Source organism: Gopherus evgoodei, chromosome 3, assembly GCF_007399415.2.
Source record: "Gopherus evgoodei ecotype Sinaloan lineage chromosome 3, rGopEvg1_v1.p, whole genome shotgun sequence".
Taxonomy (NCBI): domain Eukaryota; kingdom Metazoa; phylum Chordata; order Testudines; family Testudinidae; genus Gopherus; species Gopherus evgoodei.
This window is the reverse complement of record NC_044324.1, coordinates 124,791,266-124,813,448: the sequence shown is the minus strand read 5'-3', so window position 1 is coordinate 124,813,448 and position 22,183 is coordinate 124,791,266. Positions and strand designations below refer to the sequence as shown.

The 22,183-nt window shown below is 41.0% G+C and overlaps 1 protein-coding gene across 4 annotated transcripts in view; it reads right to left on the bottom strand.

The window, feature by feature from the left end:
- The window catches only part of PLEKHG1 (pleckstrin homology and RhoGEF domain containing G1), a 247,265-nt gene that overhangs the window by 101,855 nt on the left and 123,227 nt on the right, over nucleotides 1-22,183 (bottom strand). Inside the window, exon 2 of one of the 4 annotated variants that reach the window (XM_030556570.1) lies at nucleotides 963-1,169. The exons of 2 other annotated variants lie outside the window; for them this stretch is intronic. In XM_030556570.1, coding sequence (XP_030412430.1) covers nucleotides 963-972 — 10 coding nt within the window. In that variant the 5' untranslated portion in view covers nucleotides 973-1,169. Of the gene's footprint in view, nucleotides 1-962; nucleotides 1,243-22,183 lie in introns of those variants that run through there. One more of the 4 variants, XM_030556569.1, reaches the window with a different exon arrangement.

Sequence of the window (22,183 nt, the reverse complement as noted above, 5' to 3'; positions counted from 1 at the left end):
TTCAATCAGGAAAAACAATCGAACAAAAAATCCAAAATTAGAAAAGAAAAAAGAAAACCTTGAAATTATCTTGTTCATAAAAATGTGCTGCCCCAAGTTATGAGACAGTATCAGGTAAGGGAAAATCCAATTAAAATGTTGAGGAAACGTGTCATATGGACAAGTGCCTGAAGCTGTCTTCTCTCTGCTTCATTTACTCCAATGCTAATTACAGTCTACACCATGCTACTTTTCTGTCACATTTCCCAAACATAATACAAACATTTATTTTAAATTAGAAAGTATATACTAGTCCAGATAGCCCAAGCATTCAAGTGTATGTGGACAATATTCAAGTTGGCCCATACAGTGTGAATAACTGAATTTATAGCTAACAGTATTCAGTAAGCAAGCAGTCAAAAAGCATACAAGCATTCAATTTCTTAGTATGCTGAGCAACTTCAGTTTAGGTTCCTATTGAAATCCCTCTTGTTAACAAGTACCTCAAGTTGGATTTATTTTCTGAGGTCTTCTCTTTCACATGAGGCATTTTTCTCTGCCTGTTCAAAAAGTGAGATTTAACTCTATGGGGGGCAGGGTGGTATGGGAGGGAGAAGGGGAAGGGTTGTTTGTTTTTTCATGGTAAGGGGGTGTTTAAATCTTCCAATTTTTAAATTAGAGATGGGAACCAAACTAAAAACCCAGATCCAGCAACCTACTCCCCTACGCCAAGCTCGGGGGAAGTTCAGCTCTGGATGCAAACCTTAGAGTACAGGCTATTTTTTGTTAATTATGGACAGATTTTAAACCTTTACTGTAGTAATTTTAGAAATTGCTAAACTAACTGAAACTTGGAGGACATCTTTTGTTTCAGGTAAGTTTTTAAATAATTAAAGTAACCCAACTCTCCATCCTACATGAATATGAATTCCTAGTAAATTCAATGTATGGCATGCCATTTAAGAGGCACTCTTGCCACTTACCTGTAGGCATTGTTCCTTAAAATGAAGGCCAATAAAGTAACATCTATTTTTTTTTCTAGATCCTGTGATCAAAATAAGAACTTTAAGCTGCAAATCCTCAATGAAGCTTCTCCTGTCTTTTTCATGCCTTTCCTTCATTTCAAATGGAGTTTCCTAACTTCTTCTGAGACAAGCTTCCACTTAATATCCCACCATGGATCTCATGAACTGGAAAGAAAATAAAGAAATCCTTTGACATTCTTTTTTCTTCTGCAATAGGTGAAGGGCTGAGCTGAAAAAACTTTCCTAGGAGATGCACCACCTACCACTGAGAGACTGGTAAGGCAATCTGTCTTAGATGGTATAGCATGAACAGAAAAATCCTCCTCCCTCCTTCCCTCCCACTTTCTACCCCACACTTCCTCAAATCCCAGTTATAAGGAGGCTACAAGTCTAAAATCAGTTTCTCTTGCTCTGTCCAGACATACTTAGAGCTATCAGACTTTTCATTGCTGAACAATGCTTCACATTCACTGTTGAGCTCTGAAGCACAGTGAATCTCTAGGAGGCCACTATATTGGTATTATTTCACAGAGTACAGCCTGTTACCACAGCTATTAGCTGGCATGCTCACTTTTCAAATCCCAATCTCTCTGGAAACCCTGACTACTATTATTTTATTACAAAGAGCCACATGTTAAAAGGAGTGGCTAAGGTTTCCCCTATTCCTCTTCTTTTGCTTTAAAAATATATTCAGGTTCTCCTTAAACAGGTCTCTTTTTTACAGTAACTGTACAGAAATAATTTATCCATTTTAAGAAATACATATAACTTAAAGTCTTAGCAAAAGCTTTAACATTTAAGTCTGTAACAAAGAAGAAAGATTATCAACTATAACTATTTTTACCAGATATTTACATACATTAACTGATCTGGAATTAGCAGTTCTAAATAACCTCTTAATTAAACTTATTACAATTTTTAAAAGTGTTATCCTATTTGATAGAACCTGTTTTAAAATAAAAAAAATAGTCTAACTGGTTCTTCCCCTGGTTGTCTTCTTTCTTTCCATTACATTTCACATGAAGACATGGATGTGACTAATATTTAATAATGGTATTTTTGCAATCAGACTCCATTAATCACCTAATAAAATAAATTATAGCAATCTGGCCATATTTCTCTTAACACAAATAGTCCAAAGAAAGAACAATTGGTTCATTATGCTTGTGTGTTTGGCCAATATAATCTGATATTGCATTTATAGTTACTGTAGTTTCAACTGTAAACTCTTTCAGCTGTCTAAAAAAAATACCCAGTTTACTAATCCAAAATACAGGACTCAAGTATGAATTGAACATGCCAATTATAAATTAATTGCAGGATATTTTCAAGACTAAAAAATGTTTTTGAGTAGCTTTCATTTCCTGTAACTAGAGTAGAATTATTTCAAAACATCATCATCAACAACGGCTTCCAAGCACAAATAGCCTGGACATCCAACAACAAGGAAAGCCAAGTTGACCATAGTCATATTGTTGTTATTACTATGGCAATTGTTGCTCTGCTCTGAAAAAGCGTAAGTGCTGCATGCACAAATTGTAACATTTGTGTTTTACATTAAAGAGTAAAATCTTTAAAAGAGTTATTACTGTAAGACTAAAGGCATTATTCTAGTGACATTACAAATATTACCAGGGGGCAAATCCTACCCATAACTCCACAGTTGTGGAGGGCTTCTGTGAAGCGGAACTGGTGCAACAGGGCAATGGAAGACTTGGGAAGCTGCACAAGATGTCCCAATGCCCTTCACCACCTGGCTCTGATGAGGCTGCCTGTACAACAATGCACAGGAACGGTCTCCGAGCAGGACAAGTCACTGATCTATGGATTCTTCTAGCAGAGGGCTGCACTAGGGGCAGGCAGGGCTTTTCAACCTTTACTGAAGGGTTCTGCTGCCTTAGTAGGAGGATCTCCATCCCAAATCTCTCCAAACTGAGAAACTGAGATTGTAGAGACAAATCCAGTTCCAGCACCCAAATATAAAGAATATGTTCTACATTATTGCTCATATTTACCTCAATAACTGTATCAGCCCCACCACATTAGCTAGATAAATACATTTTAGGAGTTAAAGAAGAGTGAGTAAATAAGCTGTGTCCCTGACGTATCTGTCTTGCTCACCAAAACCAAGTATAAACTCTACTCTAAATTTAATCACTACCATAAATGCATATTGACTTTTTTACTTATATTGTTTTATTTTAAAACAAGTACTGGTGTCTAGCAAGAACAAAGTTTTCAACATTAACAAACACAGAAGAGAAATTCTTGACATAAGGGATATTCTGTTGCTAGTGTTTTTCCATCTGCCAACAGGTCAGTTTGGGAAGAACACTGCACAGGTAGAAATGTGTCAAGTTAAAAGGACTTGAAAGAATTATGGAGGTTAGCAAATAAACTGGCCTATCCAAATGACTACTATTAGGTTAGTCTTCAGGATTTTGAGTTGCGATTTTCTATATGTAGGATTCTTTTAGCAGTCACTTACTAGCGTAATAGCCATCCAGGAATTGAAGCAAGATCAGAAACTGATTTTTTAGAACTCTTATGGAGTGACTATTGGTTATTTGTTATCATGTCTCTGTACCTTGAGTAGGGCACTTGGGGACTTTGGGTATTCCAGTGCGAACCTTATTTTCCCATGGCAGGATGTATTTTTAAAATAAAGCTCAATATGAAACTCAAAACAGACAAATGATCATGGTGTATGCCCCAACCCTATTACATTAGGGGCCAGCATTCCCCCCCCCTACACACACACACTTTAACCCTGTATCTATCTATATATACATATTTTAAAGAGGTATGTGACTTAGCAACAGTGCCTCATTGGACCTCAGGCCTGAGAGCACTGATAGTCTGATTTGAAACTATAATATTCCTCTAAACTACCTATTTAGTGGTGTAACTAGCCATCCCTTCACACCCCAGAACAAAGGTGGACAAGCTGCAGCCTATAGGCCATATCCAGCCCGGCCCTTGAACTTCTGGCCTGGGATGCTCGCCGCCAGCCCCTCCTCCACAGCCTTAGCTCACCACGCAGCTGGTGCAATGCTCTGGGCAGCAGGTTGTGATCTCCTGGGGCAGCGCAACTATAGAGCCCGGCCTGATCTGGTGCTCTGTGCTACGCGGTGCATGGCTGGCTCCAGCCAGGCGGCGCGGCTGTCTGTCCTGGTGCAGCCGTGCCACCAGCGCTCCAGGGAGCGCGGTAAAGGGGCAGGGAGTAGGGGGTTGGATGGAGGGTGGGAGAGTTTGGGGTGGTGGTGGTCAGGGGGCAGGGGTGTGGGTAGGGGGCAGAGCAGTCAGAGGGCGGGGAACAGGGGAGTGGAATTGGGGCAGGGATCCCAGGGGGCAGCCAGGAAGGAGCGGGGGTTGGATGGGGCAACAGGGGGCAGTCAGGAGTGGGGGTTCCAGGGGCAGTAAGGGGACAGGAAGCGGGGGGGGTGGATGGGGCAGGAGTCCTTGGGGGGCGCGTTAGGAATGTGAGGAGGGGTTGGATGGGGCAGCTGGGGGCAGTCAGGGGTGGAGGTTCCGGGGGAAGTCAGAGGAAAAGGAGAAGGGATGGTTGGCTGGGGCAGGGGTCCTCACAGTGAGGAAGGAGGGGGTGCTGGATGGGGCGGTGGAGGGCAGTTAGGAGCAGGGGGTCTGGGGGCAGTCAGGGGACAGAGAGCAGGAGGGGTGGGGGCCAGGCCACGCGTGGCTGTTTGGGGAGGCTCTCCATACAATTTGCCTACCCCTGCCCCAGAAGGTGACAGCAGAATATTCTATTCTCACAATTTTTCTTCACTGACAGTATGATGAATTCCACAGAAATGTAAATAAAAAATAAAATAAACATATGACAGTTTAATGTCCTGAAAGCCAAGTCTCCCACAGAATGACAGGGCACACTTGAAATCATCTCCCTCTCCCCCAACCCCCTTATTCTAAAGACAACATTGGCTTTATTCAAGACAAGCAAGTAATAAAAATAATTTACTAGAAAATTTCACATTCATTTGAGCGGATTTTGCTTAAAAATGCTCTCAGATTTGCCAAAAATATCCACAGAAACTAGACTGGAAAAATGTCCATAGAACATGATAATGTCTCTAGCATATTTCTACTATGTCTAGTCATCAGACTTTTCCATGACTAGGCCTAATGAAGTATATCCAACATATTTGACCATGAACTGAAAATAATTAAAAAAAAAAAGTTTATTATTATGGTTACAAGTTCAAGAGTATCTTTTGTATTCACTTAGTGGCAAACTCTGTTTTGCCACTGGGATTTTACAGTATTACTAATGATGTGTTCGGGCCTTAGATGGGCATCTTTTAAATTATTTAAAACTAGATAAATAAAAATAAAATAAAAAGACAAATTCTCTAAGGGGGACTATATTCTACTCTGCTCTAAAAATGAATTTGATTTGATTTGATTATTTTTTCCCCACGTATAACTAGTAAATCCTTATTGCTTACTATTTCTTACTTCTCCACTGTAAAACATTTAAATTAGATTAAAAATGAGATTTGAGACTCTATTGCAACTAATATTTCGGAGTTTATCCCATAAGCACTATTAGCTGGGAGATTGTAAAAGAAAGACTGAAAGAAAAACAAACGGGATAATTTTTTCCTCTTTAAGTTGGCACACAAGATCACAGATGATTCAGGATCACAATGTAGTTGTCTGTACCGTACACATGGAAACATATTGACTAGTAGCAGCCACATGGATTTTCTGGTTAACTACTACTTTATATTAAATGGCTTCCCTTTTAAACAATGTTAGGAATAAAACAAGACACTGAAGGCAAAAGCTTAGGTTCAAGATTTCAGTTCAGCCTCCTGATTTCTTTTCCCTGCTCTAACACAGACTTCCTGTAAGACCTTAGTCAAAATATTAGACACACATTTTCACATTTTGATTTTGGGTGCCCGACTTGGGACACCTGCTAGTCAACAGTGTTGGGCTCTCACAACTACAGCTGCAGTCTAGACGAGCTAAGAGTTCTCAGAACCTCTGAAAAATTAGGCCCCGAAGGCAGATCTTCAGCTAGTACAAATTTTCATAAGGTCATAACTATGACAATTTACTCTAAGTATCTCAAGTTGCGCACTCAGAAAGAATCCTTAACCTCTGATGCTACAGCTTCTCTTCCTGCGGCAGTAGGAATTTATAAACGGGGGTGTAAGGCTAAACTAATATTGGTAAATATTTTGAAAGAAGTTTCTATACGAGGAGACAGTTGTGTTTTAATGAATATAAGCACTGGGGAACTAGTAAACTGTTACTATCTTCCAGGGCTGCCCGGGGAGAGGGGAGCAAGAGGGACAATTGGCCCCAGGCCCCACAGGGGCCCCCATGAGAGTTTTTAGGGGCCCCTGGAGCAGGGTCCTTCACTCGCTCTGGGGGCCCCAGAAAACTCTTGCGGGGCCTGGGCTCCCGGAGCTTCTTCTGCTCTGGGTCTTCGGCGGCAATTCAGCAGCGGGGGGTCCTTCTGTTCCAGGACCCACTGCCGAAGTGCCCCCAAGACCTGCAGCAGGGGGTCCTTCTGCCCCAGGACGCGCCGCCAAAGTGCCGGGTCTTCGGCGGCAATTCGGCAGCTGGAGCCCCCAACGCCAAAGACCCCAGACCCCCTGAATCCTTTGGGCAGCCCTGCTACCTTCCAACATCTTTTTACATGTTTACCCCTGCTGGTCCTAAATACTAACACTACAGGTTGTTACAACCTGATAGTATCTTGCTTTGCAGTTAAAGGTTGCTGGATGAAAAATTAATCTGTCATCATACCCAGCTGTTACAAAACTGCCATTTATAATGGGAGATGTTGAAAAGGTTAAGTAGTGTTGCTATAATGCTGTACTTTCAAGGTTAAAGGGCTCCAGGTGTGATAAAAGTAGGATTGGTGTTAAATTGCAGAAGCCTACAAAAAGATCTAATTGCTTTGATGAATAGAAAACCCTATGACAGAGAAGACTGATGAAACTACTTTTTATTTTAAGCAACAAAGAGAACTACATGCACCAGTGATTTGGGAATCCATTTAACAGCTTGGCTTTAAAGTATAGAGTTTGGGGCAGAAGACACCATGCCATTAAAATACAAGTAGTATACAGTTTCAGTAATTGATTCCTTTGTGAACGTTTGAACTTTTGAGTTAAACTGCTTATTACAATGTTAAAGGTGTTTCAGTGTCTCCCTATGAAAGTCATTTGCTTCGATTTTTCTTGATAACTATCTCCCTCAAAGCGTCCCACAAAACCAGAAAAGAATCTTTTGACAGCTTAGAGTTTTCATTGTAAAATATGGGGGGGAAGTCATAATATAATAATACATGGAGATATACCAATCTCATAGAACTGGAAGGGACCCTGAAAGGTCATTGAGTCCAGCCTCCTGCCTTCATTAGCAGGACCAAGTACTGATTTTTTGCCCCAGATCTGTAAGTGACCCCCTCAAGGATTGAACTCACAACTGTTGGTTTGGCAGGCCAATGCGCAAACCACTGAGCTATCAATCCCCCCATTAAGTCAATGGTTTAAATTGTGATTAATTAATTTATAAGGCATCTCACAAAATCTATGCAGGATGCACTTTGTTATTGTGGCAAATCACTGTTCAACTGGATAGGAGGGAAGAGTTGTCTCATAAGCAGATTTTTGTAAGTGTACCATATCATGTTATGCTATGCTAGATTTACACTCCGATCATTCACAAAAGATATTCCTTTCTGTAGTCCTTACTGTGTACTTACATCCGCCATAAAGAACACCAAGGTCAAGAAGAGAAGAGAGATTCCCTCCAGCTGTGCAAGAGCAGTAGACATATCAACTCCCCAATGCAAAGGACAAACACAATAAAACCAAATGATTTGTGTTGCTTTAAATGGGAGAAGGGGATAATTAAAATCAGCCTAAAAATAAACATGGAAATAGTTAAACAAATGGTCTGGGTTTAAGAAAACTGGATGATATCCCTTCAATTTGGAAAGAAAATGCATCTAAAAATATGTACCAACTCTAAGTCTCTCTTTCTTATTATGTATAAAAGAAAAACATTTTAAATAGTAGTTATTTGACACCAAAATAATAAATACAGTACATTAAAAATAAATCATGGGTCAGAGTTAAGGTTGTTCTGTTATAAAATTTCCAATTTTTGTAACATTTATTATGTGGGCAGAGTCAGATTTACGAAGTCCTTAACTGTTCAGTTATTTGTTTCAAGCACTTGTATTTTGGAAATGATGTGAGAGTTACATTTGTCACTTAGCACCTTAACTTTTTCTTCTTTTTAGAGATGAGATGGGGGGTCACCAGGCCAAAAAATTAAAAGAATGAGCAGAGCTTTCCAAGATAATGACTGGAGAATCAACATCTGTATTCCTCTGGCAACCTTGAAATTGTTGTTCAAATGCCCTGTCTACAGTGAAATGCATTATCAGAAGCTAATGCATCACCCACGTATGTTTGTAAGGGTCGTGGAAAGCATTTGACTGAATGAGCACACTGTATACAAGTAACAGATCATCCCTATATCTTTGCTTTTGTAATTCAAAGAATTAATCAACAAGGGCAGTCATAATATACATTCTTCATCGACTTCTGTTCTTTGTCAGCTTCGAAGGATCCAGATTCATATATGTTTTTAAAAATAGCAAATCTTTAAACATTTTACTATGCCTATCCTTGAAAACTTTATTTTCCATGAGCCAATGGCAACATTCCTCTATCTAGCATTATAAAGTGCTTGCCATAGTAGCTGTATACGGATTAAAAAACAGCTATAAGTCTTGTCCTAGACAGTGAGCAAAATATACATACTTATATTTGTAAATTTTGTGGTATAACAATTTCACTGGGAAGGTAGGGGAAATAAAGGTATGACATTTTAAGGAAAAAATTTAAAAAGGAGCCATTTTAAAGTTATTTAATCTCAAAACAAATTTACTCATTTTACTTAAAAAACGAATGATTTTTTACTAAGATTTACATATAAAAACTTACCAGAATGAGGAGCTGGTTTTTTTAAATCTGGAGTTATAAGACAGATCAACTACACTAACAAACCAGACTTGAGACTAGAGCCCTGGCCGCACAGCTCCAAAATCACAGATATCTAACATTACAACTACGGGAACAGCTACTCACCACCAATGGATGCTTATGTTCTTTGTAAGCTATTACCAGCCCTTAGAAAGATACATGCTCACATATACACACAGAGACCCCAATCCAATAAAGCATTTAATTGCATGCATAACTAACCAGGAGTAGTCCAATTGATTTCACTGGAATAACTTATTTACTTGAAGATATGGATGTGTTTAGTGGTTGCTGACTTAGAGCCAAAGCACATCCCTACATAAGTCAATTGCAAGGAATCTCATACTGACTTCGGTGGATGTAACTCTTACTGAAATTAACAGTAAGACGGTCTCTAAAAGCACCCGCAACAAAAAGAATCATGAATGACTTTGCTCAATTACAAGCTATTTTCTCTTAATATATCAAATGCACAATTTTTCAAGGATTGGTAGCTATATGGAATATTTAAAGTAAGTTAAAGGGAAAGAAAGAAATACTATACAAAAGCCATTTTCAGGACACTTTTTTTTAAAATGACTTGTACTTCAGAAACGGTTGATTCGTTTTCTTAAATCTTTGCAGAAACATTCTCCCTTTACATTGCCAGAAACTTTGTCTGCAGAGTAAATTTGGCAACATTCAGGCCAAACGTATTTTCCAAAAGTTTTAGGTAGACTAACAGATGCTGACTCTGACTAACTATAAAGGGTCTACTACCTATCTGATCTGTATCTATCCACGCACATGCACACACAAAAGAATAAAACATTTGTTACATTGATGCAGAAAGATGATAAAAAAAATGTACTTCACTTCCAGGGCTTCATATGCCATCTCTTTTGTTCTGTCAAAATTATAAACACATTTATCTTTAGAGAAAACCTTCAGGTACAAGGTCACTGAACTATTCAGGCTAAAGCAATACTTGAAGTATTTGAAAATAGTGGTATGACTTTCCCTCTCAGCCATCCTCCTCCTCCTGAATCCCCCTAATTTCTAGAGAAGTGATGTGCAATATGCTCATCCCTTCAGTGCAAGCACTGAAATGCAAAACTATTTTGTGTAAGCTGTGTATACAATGCAGTTAATATAAATCAATGTAACATCACATTTAATATTCTCAACTCAGATTGTAAATTGAAGAAATCACGACAAATGATTGATATCTTAGCAGTGTACAGCGTAGTCATACATTTGGTATCTAAATGAGCATGGTGCAATGAGTTCACTGGAGCATGATAATTCCATATTTTAGAATGCTACAATGCTGATTTAGGGTAGTAAATACTCCTCTTCAAACTTTTGGCAGCAAAATGCAAAACGCTGCTTTGGATATTTTCTCTTAATATTCAGTTCTTCAATATTTAGAAATTAAAATAAAAGATGTAGTACATTTCCTATTTATTTTAAATGGCTCTGAAGTTTTAACAAATGTTTATTTATATATTTATGTTTATTAAATGTCATTTAAATTAATGGTATATGATACAGAAACCAAAACCACTTAAAATGTAATAAGATTAAGACTATGTTAATAAACTGACAAATATCAATACATTATACATTTTTAACAAAGCATTTAAAAATGATCCATTATAGGATTTCATAAAACTGAAACTTAGTAGTTTAGATTCAAAGAGTAAGTGGATAGGGGAAGCAGTTGAAAATAAGACAAGAGAAAAAAAAATGCTTACCCATAAAAGGCTCCTTCTACTGCAAAAAAACACATTCATTTTTCACAGGCTGGATGCATAAACCTATAAACTACAGTTACTCCACTAAATCAATTATTCATTTTCCAAATGGCAATTGGCTTAAGGCTGCTTTCACGCATTTTACATATAGAAATGCGTCGTGCTGTTGCCAGAAATATATCTGCAAAGTGAGCTAAGTGTGCACAGTTCAGAGAGTGCACTCCTGTGATTATTAATTCATTCTCCAAGAAGCAGTATAACTGGTTACTGTCTCAGAGGTGTTTAACACAGTATTAACAAGAGACTAAGAGTCACCCTCTGATTCCCATTTTAAAACTGCAGTTTTGATACCATACCTGGCAACTTGCCATCACTGCAGGCCTCAAAGTGGTAAAGGGCTTAAAAAGGGAAGAATTTTCCCAAAAGAATTTCTTTCAAGTCTGCTGATCCACAGCATCTTCAATATTCTCAAGCTACTTCCAATGCCAGTTTCACATTCCCCCATGCCAGAAAAGCTTCAGAAATCTAAAACCACATATTCAATTATTTTATTTATTTATTTAAATTTAAGAATCCTCGTGCCTTTCTTTTTTTGAGCTTTCTGTCAAGAAACTGCCAATTGTCAAATTATTTGCCTGAGGTAATAACCTGAATTGACTGTATAAACTGCAGAAAGGACAGAGGAAGATGACTTCTTAAAATACTGACGCAGGCATGAACGACAATCTCATTTCTTCAGATATTTTGCATACTGACATCACTAGTTTATATTGAAATTAGAAGTGATGTATGGAAAAATAGGGGGAGGGAGGAGAGAGAGAAGCTGAAGCACAATCTTATTCTCTCCTATTCCTATTCTGTCCTATCAGGAAATAAAATAACTAACTAAATATTTTATGACCATATGTAATAATATGAGGATTTAAAAACAATAAAGTCAAACTTTCTGTGAGTATTCATGTATCCCCTTCCTTTTTCTTTTAAGATTAGGAAAATTAAAAATTAAGCAGAATAATGTCAGACTTTGACATAGATTCATATAAAAATAAGCATTTGGTGACTTATGTTAGGTCTCGCTCAAGTGCCCATCATCGCAGTCTCTAGGCCTCAGACGGAAAGGATGGCCCCATGGTTAGGAGGTAGCCTGGGATTTGAGACATCCAAGTTCAACTCCCTTGGGCATATAATTCGAGGCTTGTCTACATGGTCAGTTAGGGCGTTGCAAGCCGAGGTGTAAACATAAACGCAGTGCGGGCTTTGGCACTGATCTGGCTGTGCAAACCCTGCAATTACGGACTAAGTTCCACAGTGCACTTTCACACGCTGCTGTTCAAGCACACTACAGAACTTTAATGTGCAGTAGCAGGGTTTACCAGTGTTGCCAACTCAAGATTTTTTCACAAGTGATGGGATTTCAGATGGTTCTGGAGCTTGTGCTGGAGAAGCTGGAGGAAGTTTAGTCCTGCTGGATCTCTCCCCTGCCAAGAGGAGGAGGGAACAAAGAGCCCAGGAGTTTAGTGCAATCCTGCTCCCTCACCCACCTCTTGTCAGAAAGCGAGACAGGATAGTACAGTTGCTCCTCTACCTCCCTCCTGTAGCAACTCTGGGCCAAGAAGGAGGGGCAGAGGGGAGTTAAGATCCTCTGGAGCTGCCTCCCCAAGCCTAGGAAGGGGGAGAGGGATAGTTTCCCCCACCCCATCCCACACCTAGGCGAGAAAGAACCCTCAGAGATGCAGAGGTGAGTCTGAGGGACAGGATTAATGAAGGGCAGGGGACAGGCAGATGTGGGGGATGAGAGCTTCCACCGCTGGGGCCAAAATCACCTTCTCCAATATATTTGGGAGAGTGGGCAACACTAATTGTCACACAAGATGGGTAAGGGAAGCTCAAAAATCAAAGGAGACTAAAAAACACCACTATAATCTTTTTTTTAAATCTTATGATTATTTTAGCCAATCTCATGATTTGGAGGGCAGGATCAGACTCATTAGGATGGCAATACTGCACACAGTGACTTGGTGGGCGGCAGGCTAGGACACTGCAGATTTACATGCTGCCAAGTCTCCATCCGGACAAGCTCTTAGTCTCTCCATGTCTCAGTTCCACAGTAGTGCCCACCAAAACAATAGCACTGCCCTACCTCACAGCGGTGTTGTGAGGATAAATCCATTAAGATTATCAGATGCTTGAATACCTCAGTAATGGAGGCCATATAAAATTATCTAAAATAGAAAAATACCTACAGATAAATAGACTGATAACTAGTTAGGGTGGGGAAAACTTATTACAGTACTGATGGAAAATCCCCCAGGGTCAGATATTGGTATCCTTATTTTTGCTGAGTAGCACCTTCCTGCATAAGTGCCCCCCCTTGATTCTGTAGCAGCTCACATAGCAAGTATATTTCTACCAGAATCTGGTTTTGAGTCAGCAGGAGTTGAGGAGCTAGGAACCTCAAACAGGATCAAGCCCTTAACATACATACAAAATACACAAGTTTTATAACCAAATTTATTTATCTATCCACACAAAGAGAGAGAGAGAGAGCGCAAATGAATATATATTTAAACATAACATTTTTGGTGAGCCATTTTCAAAACTGAAGAGAAGAAATCCAAAATTTGTAAACAAAGAAACACACTGCTGTAGTATAGCTATACAGACCCAAAGCAACTAGACAGATTGGCTTTTTGTTTTTAAGGAGAAAGTTTGTACAAAGGTGTTCTTTTGAACTGAAGCTACGTAAGCTGCTGCACCTCAGTCAGGAACTAAGAGTTATAAAACCCTATAAAGAAAATGAGATATTGTTGTCATTTCCATTTAAAACCTCATCTAAACTATAGCACAGCCAGCAGATGTTGCTTTCATATAGATTTTTCTGCATAGCTAAAACCTAACTGTTGCTCTAATATATACTGGTGCCTGGGGGCTAATGCACACATTACAACTAAAGGAAGTGTGAAGATATTGTTAGGTGTTAGCAGCCTAGAGTGTCAGATTTGTATGCAAACATGATTCAGGACTTTCACAAGAAAGATGAGAGATGAGCTTCTCCACATGTGGGCTCCAAAAGAAGAACTGGTTTAATGTTTGAGGCAGTCATTTATCTAGCTACAACGTGAGGCAACTACTCACTTTATACTTTTGGTAGAAGCTGATAGAGGGTTGGGCAGAAAGAAGCTAGGCATTTTATCAAATTGTTCCATTTAAGAGAGTTTATATTTTCACAGACTTCCAGGGAGTGCTGCGTCCTGTCCGTGGGAGTGACAAGTGGGTTAGGAAGGAAGAGATGGATGGATTGGTTGAGATGAAACTCTGAGACGACCTTTGGGAGGAACTTATGGTGAAGGCGCAGGGAGACCTTGTCTTTATGGAAAACTGTATATGACAGGAGTTCTCAACCTTTTTCTTTCTGAAGCTCCCCCTGCCCCCACACACACAATAAAAACTCCACATCCCACCTGTGCCACAACTGTTTTTCTGCATATAAAAGCCAGGGCTGGCATTAGGTGGCAGCAAGCAGAGCAATTGCCCAGGGCCCTACACCAGAGAGGGCCCAGCAAAGCTAAGTTGCTCAGACTTTGGCTTCAGCCTCTGGTGATGGGGCCCCGGCCTTCAGCCTGCATGGCAGGGCTTTGGCTTTCTTCCCTGGGCCCCAGTGAGTCTCACGTTGGTGCTGCTTGGCAGACCCCCAGGAGGCCCTGTACCCCTAGTTGAGAACTATTGGTATATGGAGAGGTCAGCCACCATGGCCACCAATTCGCTGATCTGCTGGGCACTAGTGATGGCCACCAGAAAGAGGCCCTGCATGGATAGGTGAGCAGGAAGCATTTGGCCGTGATTTGAATAGAGACCAGATAATGGCAGACGCATGAGACTGAGGTCCTAGCAGTGGGTGGGGTGGGGACGGAATATGTGTAAGGACCAGTAGGAAGCAGTTCATTAGGCCCCTCAGAAACCAGGTAGTTGTAGGGTAGTACACACCACCATCATGTGAAAGAGGAAGGTGCTGAGTGCCACAAGGCGGACACACATCAAGCTAAGTGTGAGGCCCAAGTTCTTGAGCTCCAGGAGGTAGTCTAGGACAAAGGGCATGGAGACAGCATGGAGGGTTGTGCCCAGGAGGTGAAGGGCTTTCATTTTGTGGTGTAGCATGCCCACTGCATGTAAGGATGCAGAGGACAGGTAATGAATGGGTGTTGTCTATGTGCGAGTCCCATCCAAAAAACTAGGCCATCACTAGGAGTGAGCCTGCACTGGGGTACCAACCCTGCCATTGTTCTGAGTAAGAAGGTCTGGTCAGTGTGGGGTGGCTGATCAGTGAATGGGCTGACAATCTGATAGATCAGGAAACGAAAACTGTCAGGGCTAGCTTGATGACCCTGGCTCGGTCTCGGTGTATCTTGCAGAAGACCCAGGAAGGAAAGGAACAGTACACTGAAGGTTGTTGCACCATAGAAGAAGGAGGGGTGTCACCCTTGGCGTCCTGACCCCTGGCTCCCTGCAGTCGTAGAGAGGGAACTTGCAATTTTCATGGGTGGCAAAAGAGGTCCCAAAGGGAGGTGCCCCAGGCCCAGCAGATAAAATGAAGTGTGGGGCTGTGGAGTTGCCACTCGTGGTTGAGGTACCAGCTCCTGCTGAATGTTTCCATCAGGGAGTTCCATGCCCCCAGGACGTATGCCACATGGGGCACGATGTTGCGACAGAGACACCAGTTCCAGAGGTGGATGGTCTGTGCGCAGAGTGACCATAACCTGGTGCTGCCCTGTCTGTACATCACGGTAGTAATATTGTCCAAGAGGATCTGGACATGCTGGTCGCAGAGCAGAGGCAGGAACGCGTGGCAGGCCCAGCGGACCACATGCAACTCCAGTGTGTCAATGCGCATGCATGTCTCCCTGAGAGTCCACTTCCCCTGGACAGCGCGGCTGACCAAGTGTGTGCTCCCCACTCCACCAGGGAGGTGTCTATGGTGAGGGTGGCTGTGGGGGATGGGGAATGATGAATGGGATGCCTCAAAACACCTTTGGTACGATTCATCCACTAAGTAAGGAAGGAGCGGACCCAACTGGGGACAGTCAAGGATGAGTCAGGTGGGCAATGTGGGGCCTTGCAGACCAAGAACAACGGCAGTGCATATGGAGGTACGTGTGAAGCATCATATCTGTGCAGGAGACCATGGATTCAAAGTAGTAAAGACAACAGTGCACTGTTGTCACCTCAGCGAGGGGCGGAGCCATCAGCAGTCAATCATCCAGGTAGGCGAATACAAAGTGCCCCTGACAGTGGAGGTGGGATGCTACAACTGCAAAGAACTTAGCGAAGCCAAATGGAAGGCCCTGAATTGATAGTGGTTGTCACCTACACAGAAGCAGAGGGATTTGCAGTGGGTCAGATGGGTATCAATATGGAAGTATGCATCTTTCATGTTGAGGGCTGCGAACCATGCCCCTCGGTGGGAGGGAGGGAATGATGGATGCAACTCAGCGTCACCATGCAGAACCTGGTCTTTATGATGAAAGTCTTGAATAAGCAGCGATCAAAGGAAAGGCTGGAGGCCCCTGTCCTTCTTCAGATGAGAAAGTACAGGGAGTAGAAGCCCCTGCCAATAAGGGGGTGGGCATGTGTTCCATTAGCACCCCTTCCTAAGGAGGGTGTCCACATCGTGGTTGAAGGAGGATGTCGAGGGAAGGGCTCTCCAGAGAGAACTGGTCAGTGCCTGGGAAATGGGAAAGTTGAGGAATTCTATAGAGTAGCCCGTGTACTATGATCTCCAATACTCAGTGATCCATGGTGATCTTGCTCAGTGGTGGGAGAACAGGCAAGATGTCCTGAAAGGTGGCACAGGGGGCCACAATCAATAGACGGGGGGCAGGTTTTCACACCTCCCAACCGTCACATCAAATTGGGCATTCTGCTGGTGGTGAGGCGTGATGGCGGAGGTGGAAGTGGCTGATGGCCATGAGCACTGGGATCGGGGATGCCACAGGGCTAGCTATTAGTCCATGGTGTTGGTGGGCTTGGTACAGCAGGTAGGGCCCAGCTGGGTTGCCAGTGGTGAGGGGAGGGGTAGGGTGACCAGATGTTCCCGTTCATAAGGACTGTCCTGATATTTGGGGATTTTTCTTATATAGGTGCCTATTACCCCACACACTCTGTTCAATGTTTCATACTTGCTATCTGGTCTCCGTAGGGCAGGGTGTAGATCCCAAGGCTTTGGAGGATTTCGCTCCTGAATCCTTCAGTGAATGCAGGGCTTTATCCCTTTTTGTGGAAACACAGCTTGTTCTCATCAAAGCGAAGATCCTGGATGGTATATTGGACTTCCCATGGAAAGCCAGACTGGAGCCACACTTGTCTCATTGTCACCCTCATGGTTAGGGAGTGGGAGAACGTGCCCGCCACATCTACCGTGGCCTGGAGGCTGACCTTGGCTCTCAGGCGGCCCTCATCCAGCAGGACCTGGGACAGCTGGGATTTGTCCTGTGGGACATCCTCCAAGAAGTCTGCCACCTTGGCATAATTATTAAAATCATACTTCATCAGCAGAGCTTGATAATTGGAGATGCAGAATTGGAGGGCCGGTAATGAACAGACTTTGTGGCCCATGAGGTCCAGGTGCTTCACTACCTTATTGGGGGTCAGGAGGTGAGAGGGCAGAGGTGGAGGAGTACTGGTGTGCTCATTCTATGGGTGCATGCATGACCAGTGTGGCTGGGGTAGGGTAGGAGAACAAAGGCAGCCCCCTAGCCAGCACGAAGTACCTGTATTCCGCCCTCTTGTGTGCGGGTTTCAGAATAGAGTCGTGAGCAGAAGAGCTATACACATCAGTCCTCAAGGCTGGAGAATGTTCAGCAACTGGACCTCCTCCAGGGGAATGCCCAAGTTGAGGGCCACCCTCTGTAGTAGGTCGTGGAACTGGTGGTGGCTGTCAGGAGCTGACAGGGTTGGTGGGATGAGGGCCTCATCTGGAGAGGAGGCTGCTGTTGGGACCAGTGGTGCAAGGTCAAACTCCAGATACTTAACCTGTATCTCTGTCTCCTTCTGTGTAACATGGGTACAGTAATATTTTCCTACCTCACCAGGATGTTGTGAGGCTTATTTAACAAATATCTGTCAAAACGTCTACATGAAGAGAGAATGCCATTGTTTAATTTAGAGAGGAGATGAAAAAATACAAAGGAATATAATAGAGAATCACACAATTTTTTTTCCAGATCATTTATGAGTATGTTGAATAGGACTGGGCCCAGTACAGACCACTGGGGGACACGACTATTTACCTCTCTCCATTCACTCCCACCCTTTGTTTCCTATCTTTTAACCAGTTACCAAGGTCCATGAGAGGACCTTCCCTCTTATCCCGTGACAGCTTACTTTGCTTAAGAGCCTTTGGTGAGGGACCTTGTCAAAAGCTTTCTGAAAATCTAAGTACATTATGTCCACTGGATCCCCCTTGTCCACATGCTTGTTGACTCCCTTACTAGAATTCTAGTAGATTGGTGAGGCATGATTTCCCTTTACAAAAAACATGTTGACTCTTCCTCAACAAATTATGTTCATCTATGTTTCTATGTGGCACTCTATTGAAAGAAGAGAGAAAGTGCTCAAAGATCCACAAGCTGTTAAATTTGGGAAAAGAACTGAAAAGGAGCATTGTAAACTGGGAATCAGAACAAGGCTGTAACTTTCTGATCAAGGGTCAGAGGTTCCCGGACTATATGGCAAATCAGAGGGAATTGCACAAACTTAAAAAGGAAAGAGATTAATGAAGAAGATAGAGTCTGCTTTTTTAAAGACACCCATAAAAAAGGCATGCTGGCTCAAGCAGTCCAACTCCCCTTAAGACATGGAAGTTAAATGGAGTTACAAATGTAACTGTGCTGTGAACAGCCAGCTGCATTAATCTCACTAGCATGGAAATGTGGCCGGCAGTTGTTTCCGAAAAATGCATTCCAGTTTGTAAGTTAAAGAAGTTAAAGAAGAAGAAAGATTCTTCATTTCTAAAGACACCTATAAAAAGGTGCACTGGCTCAAGCAGTCAAACTCCCCTTGAGACAAGGAAGATAAACAGAGTCACAATTGTACAGAGCAGAAAGCTGTGGACAAGGACAAGGACAAGCCGGACAAAGATGACAAATGTAACTGTGCTGCGGACAGCCAGCTGCATCAGTTTTACCAGCACGGGTATGTGTCCTGAAACTATTGCCAAAACACGCATTCCAGTTTGTAGGACACCATCCAAAAGCACACTGCCAGATTCCCTACCGCGAACTCCATTACAAGAGTGCAAAGAAAACAAGCAAACCAGCAAATCAGCACATCAAACAATCAATGCAGCTATTTAGACTTCATGGTCCCAAATCTGGTCTCTGCCAGATCATCTGATATTCCTGTAACTTGGAAAGAGGAATCTACATTCAACAACTGGATCCTGCTTCTGAGTCAGATTTCCAGTTCAGTCCTTTTGGTGGACTGGAGTTCCTGTCTGGCTAAATGTGAACTGCGGCCTGATTTAACAGAGCCTTTGTGTACCTTTCCTCTAAAACAGCTGGTGTTCGCTACTACCAGAGATCACTAGTCTAGTCATTAGATTACTGGTCTGTTTCAGTATGTCAATTCCTATTTTCCTGTCATCTGTCCATGTTTCTTTAAGGCTGAGTTTAAGAGAAAGCTACTAGAAAATGCAATGAATTGGGGAGCAATGTCACTTTTAAAATCCAAAATCAACATGTACAACCAAAAATCTCCAAAAGCAGAGAAAATGCATCATCATGCACCCCAAGTAAAGTAAGTCATCATCAAACAAAATGAAACATTAAATCTCATGCCTCCATGTACTATCCTAATCATCCTTTAAAAAATAACAAACCAACCCTGCAAAAATCCAAAAGAATTCACTTTCTGGTGAAAAAACTTGAATTTATCTTTTATTTTATATATATATATATATATATATATATATATATATAAAGTCTTATTGATTCCTCCTTTAAAAATTATGATCACAGATTGTTTCAAGAAAAACTGGCAATGACAAAAGACTAATTAATGTAGCTATCTCATTTACTGTTCCAAATTTAGGAGCTGTAAATTACAAAAGATATAATGAATTTACTCCCCAGAAATACTATTAAAAATATTAAATATGCCAGTGCCCTGAGAGAGATAATGGAAAATCACGGCTGTGGATGACTTAAAATGGAGCTTTGTAAAGATTAATAAAAGAGATGACAAATCCTGATGTTTAATTAACATTGACAGCTTTGGAATGCTGGGAATGTTTCCATAAACTCACATACACAGAAATTGTTGAAGGATGTTTTTTAATTTTGTATTTATTATTATTATTATTATTGGGAAGGGGGTGGGGAAGAAGGTATAAAGCATAGAGGTGAAGAAAAGAAGGCCAGGCTTACTTCCCACTACAAACAGGGTAACCAATATCTTCCCATCCTTTGAACAAAAATGACAAGGCGTCTGACAGTGCTACACTTCCAAACCAGAATATAAACAAATAGAAAACTAATTTAACTATTCTCCTGATTCTGAAAGCAGCTGTACTGCATGTAGCACTAAGCAGATGAGCTAACATTTCCCTGAAGCTGAATTAGGAAGCAAATACACGGTTTGAATTTTAATATGCCATTTTGCTGTGTAACTATTAGCAGATCATTCTTCTCATACTTTTATTTACATTTAAGGGTTTGGGGATGGGGAGGTGCTGTTACATTTTTCTTTGACAGCACAATTATTTTAGATATGCCACATATTGAAAAGATTTTCTAAGCTTTTGAAAACCTGCATATGTATGCGATGGTACCACATACTTATTTAGGTTACTGTGTATTAAAAGAAGAGGTAACATAATGGATTACATTCTGTCGTGGCACAATTCCATACCTCAATGGAGTTGTGCCCATTATTGCAGCCTGATTGAGCTAATGTGTTAAAATATTGATGACAATAACCATGGTCCCAATTCTGCAAATTGTGTGTGCCTGTGCTTAACTTTATTTACATGGTGAAAGCATGAGAATGTTTGCAGATCAGGGACTCATTTTAAAAAAAAACCCACACAACTCAGTTCCTGTGATTTACTATGACGCATACATCTCATATATTTGCTTAGAAGTTATCTTCATATTAGTTTAGTACTCTTGGCTGGTTGTGACACTTTGTTAGAATTAGCATAATAAGAAGCCATTAGAGCTCAGGAAACTAATATTTTGATTCAGGGGCCAAATTGAAAATCCCTCCAAATATTTGGTTTGGTTTAAACCAAAATATAATGTTTTCAGGTTTTCTTATCAAAATGGGGAACTGGGAGGGAGGAAAACGGGGAAAAAATTGTGTTGAACAAAAAGTTTTGTTTGACTCAAATTATTATTTTATTTTTGTTTGAGGTTGAACAAAATATTCCGTTCAACCTGAAACGTTTCTCCTCCCCTCTTCCCAGCTTCCTGGAGTTTTATGTTTAAGGTCTTTTTTCTTTTTTTTTTTAAATCTAGCTGAATATCAACCATTTCAACTTTCTCAAAAAATCAATCTTCTGTTTTTCAGCTGAAGCTATTCTATCCCGAACATGCTAATAAGTTTGGTGCATCCCAAAATGCATTTTTCAGTGATGTCCATTAGCAAAACAAAAAAAAAAAGAAAAAAAAAAAGGCACTCAATTCAAGAAGCCGCCACTATGTTTCTCTGGCCCAAAGAGTAGTTATTTTTATTTTTTATTTATTGTGGTTGCGTCTAGGGACCCCAGTGAGTGATATGGGCTGCAAATTTGCTTGGTATCATATAAACATAGAATAAAAATATGGTCCCTTTTTTTAAAGTAAGTATGGGATTTTTAGAGATTGAAACTGGAAAGAGAAACAAAAGGATCCTCAAAATATTCTCTCTCTTTCTCTCCAGAGCTTTGAGTGTTTTCAACACACACATACTCAAGTGACATACTCAAATGACATTTATCTACCATTAAGTTTGCCCCAGCATGCACCCAAGGGCAGGAAATACCAAAAATTAAGGTCACATGGCACTTCCCACTGTAATTCTACTGCCTTGGGAGAATGCATGATGACCCAATTTCTTTATATACTATTTAAGAAACATTAAGTTATTCAAATATCACACATTTTCCTTACATCTTTATATACACATCTAATGTCATGATATTTTTCTGACTTAATTTTATTGTTATAATAGTCAAGTATATCTTTATCAATTTCAGACTCCATTTATTCATAAATGTTTTCATCTATATTCTTTTTGTGGAACCAACAGCTTTATTTATGTATGGTAGTTTTTACCTGAAGTTACACTGAAAGAGTTCTGAGGGTCTTCATAAAATGGCGGAGGAACTGAGTCCTATTAACATTGAACCAGCAGCGGCACAGGAGGCGGCGAA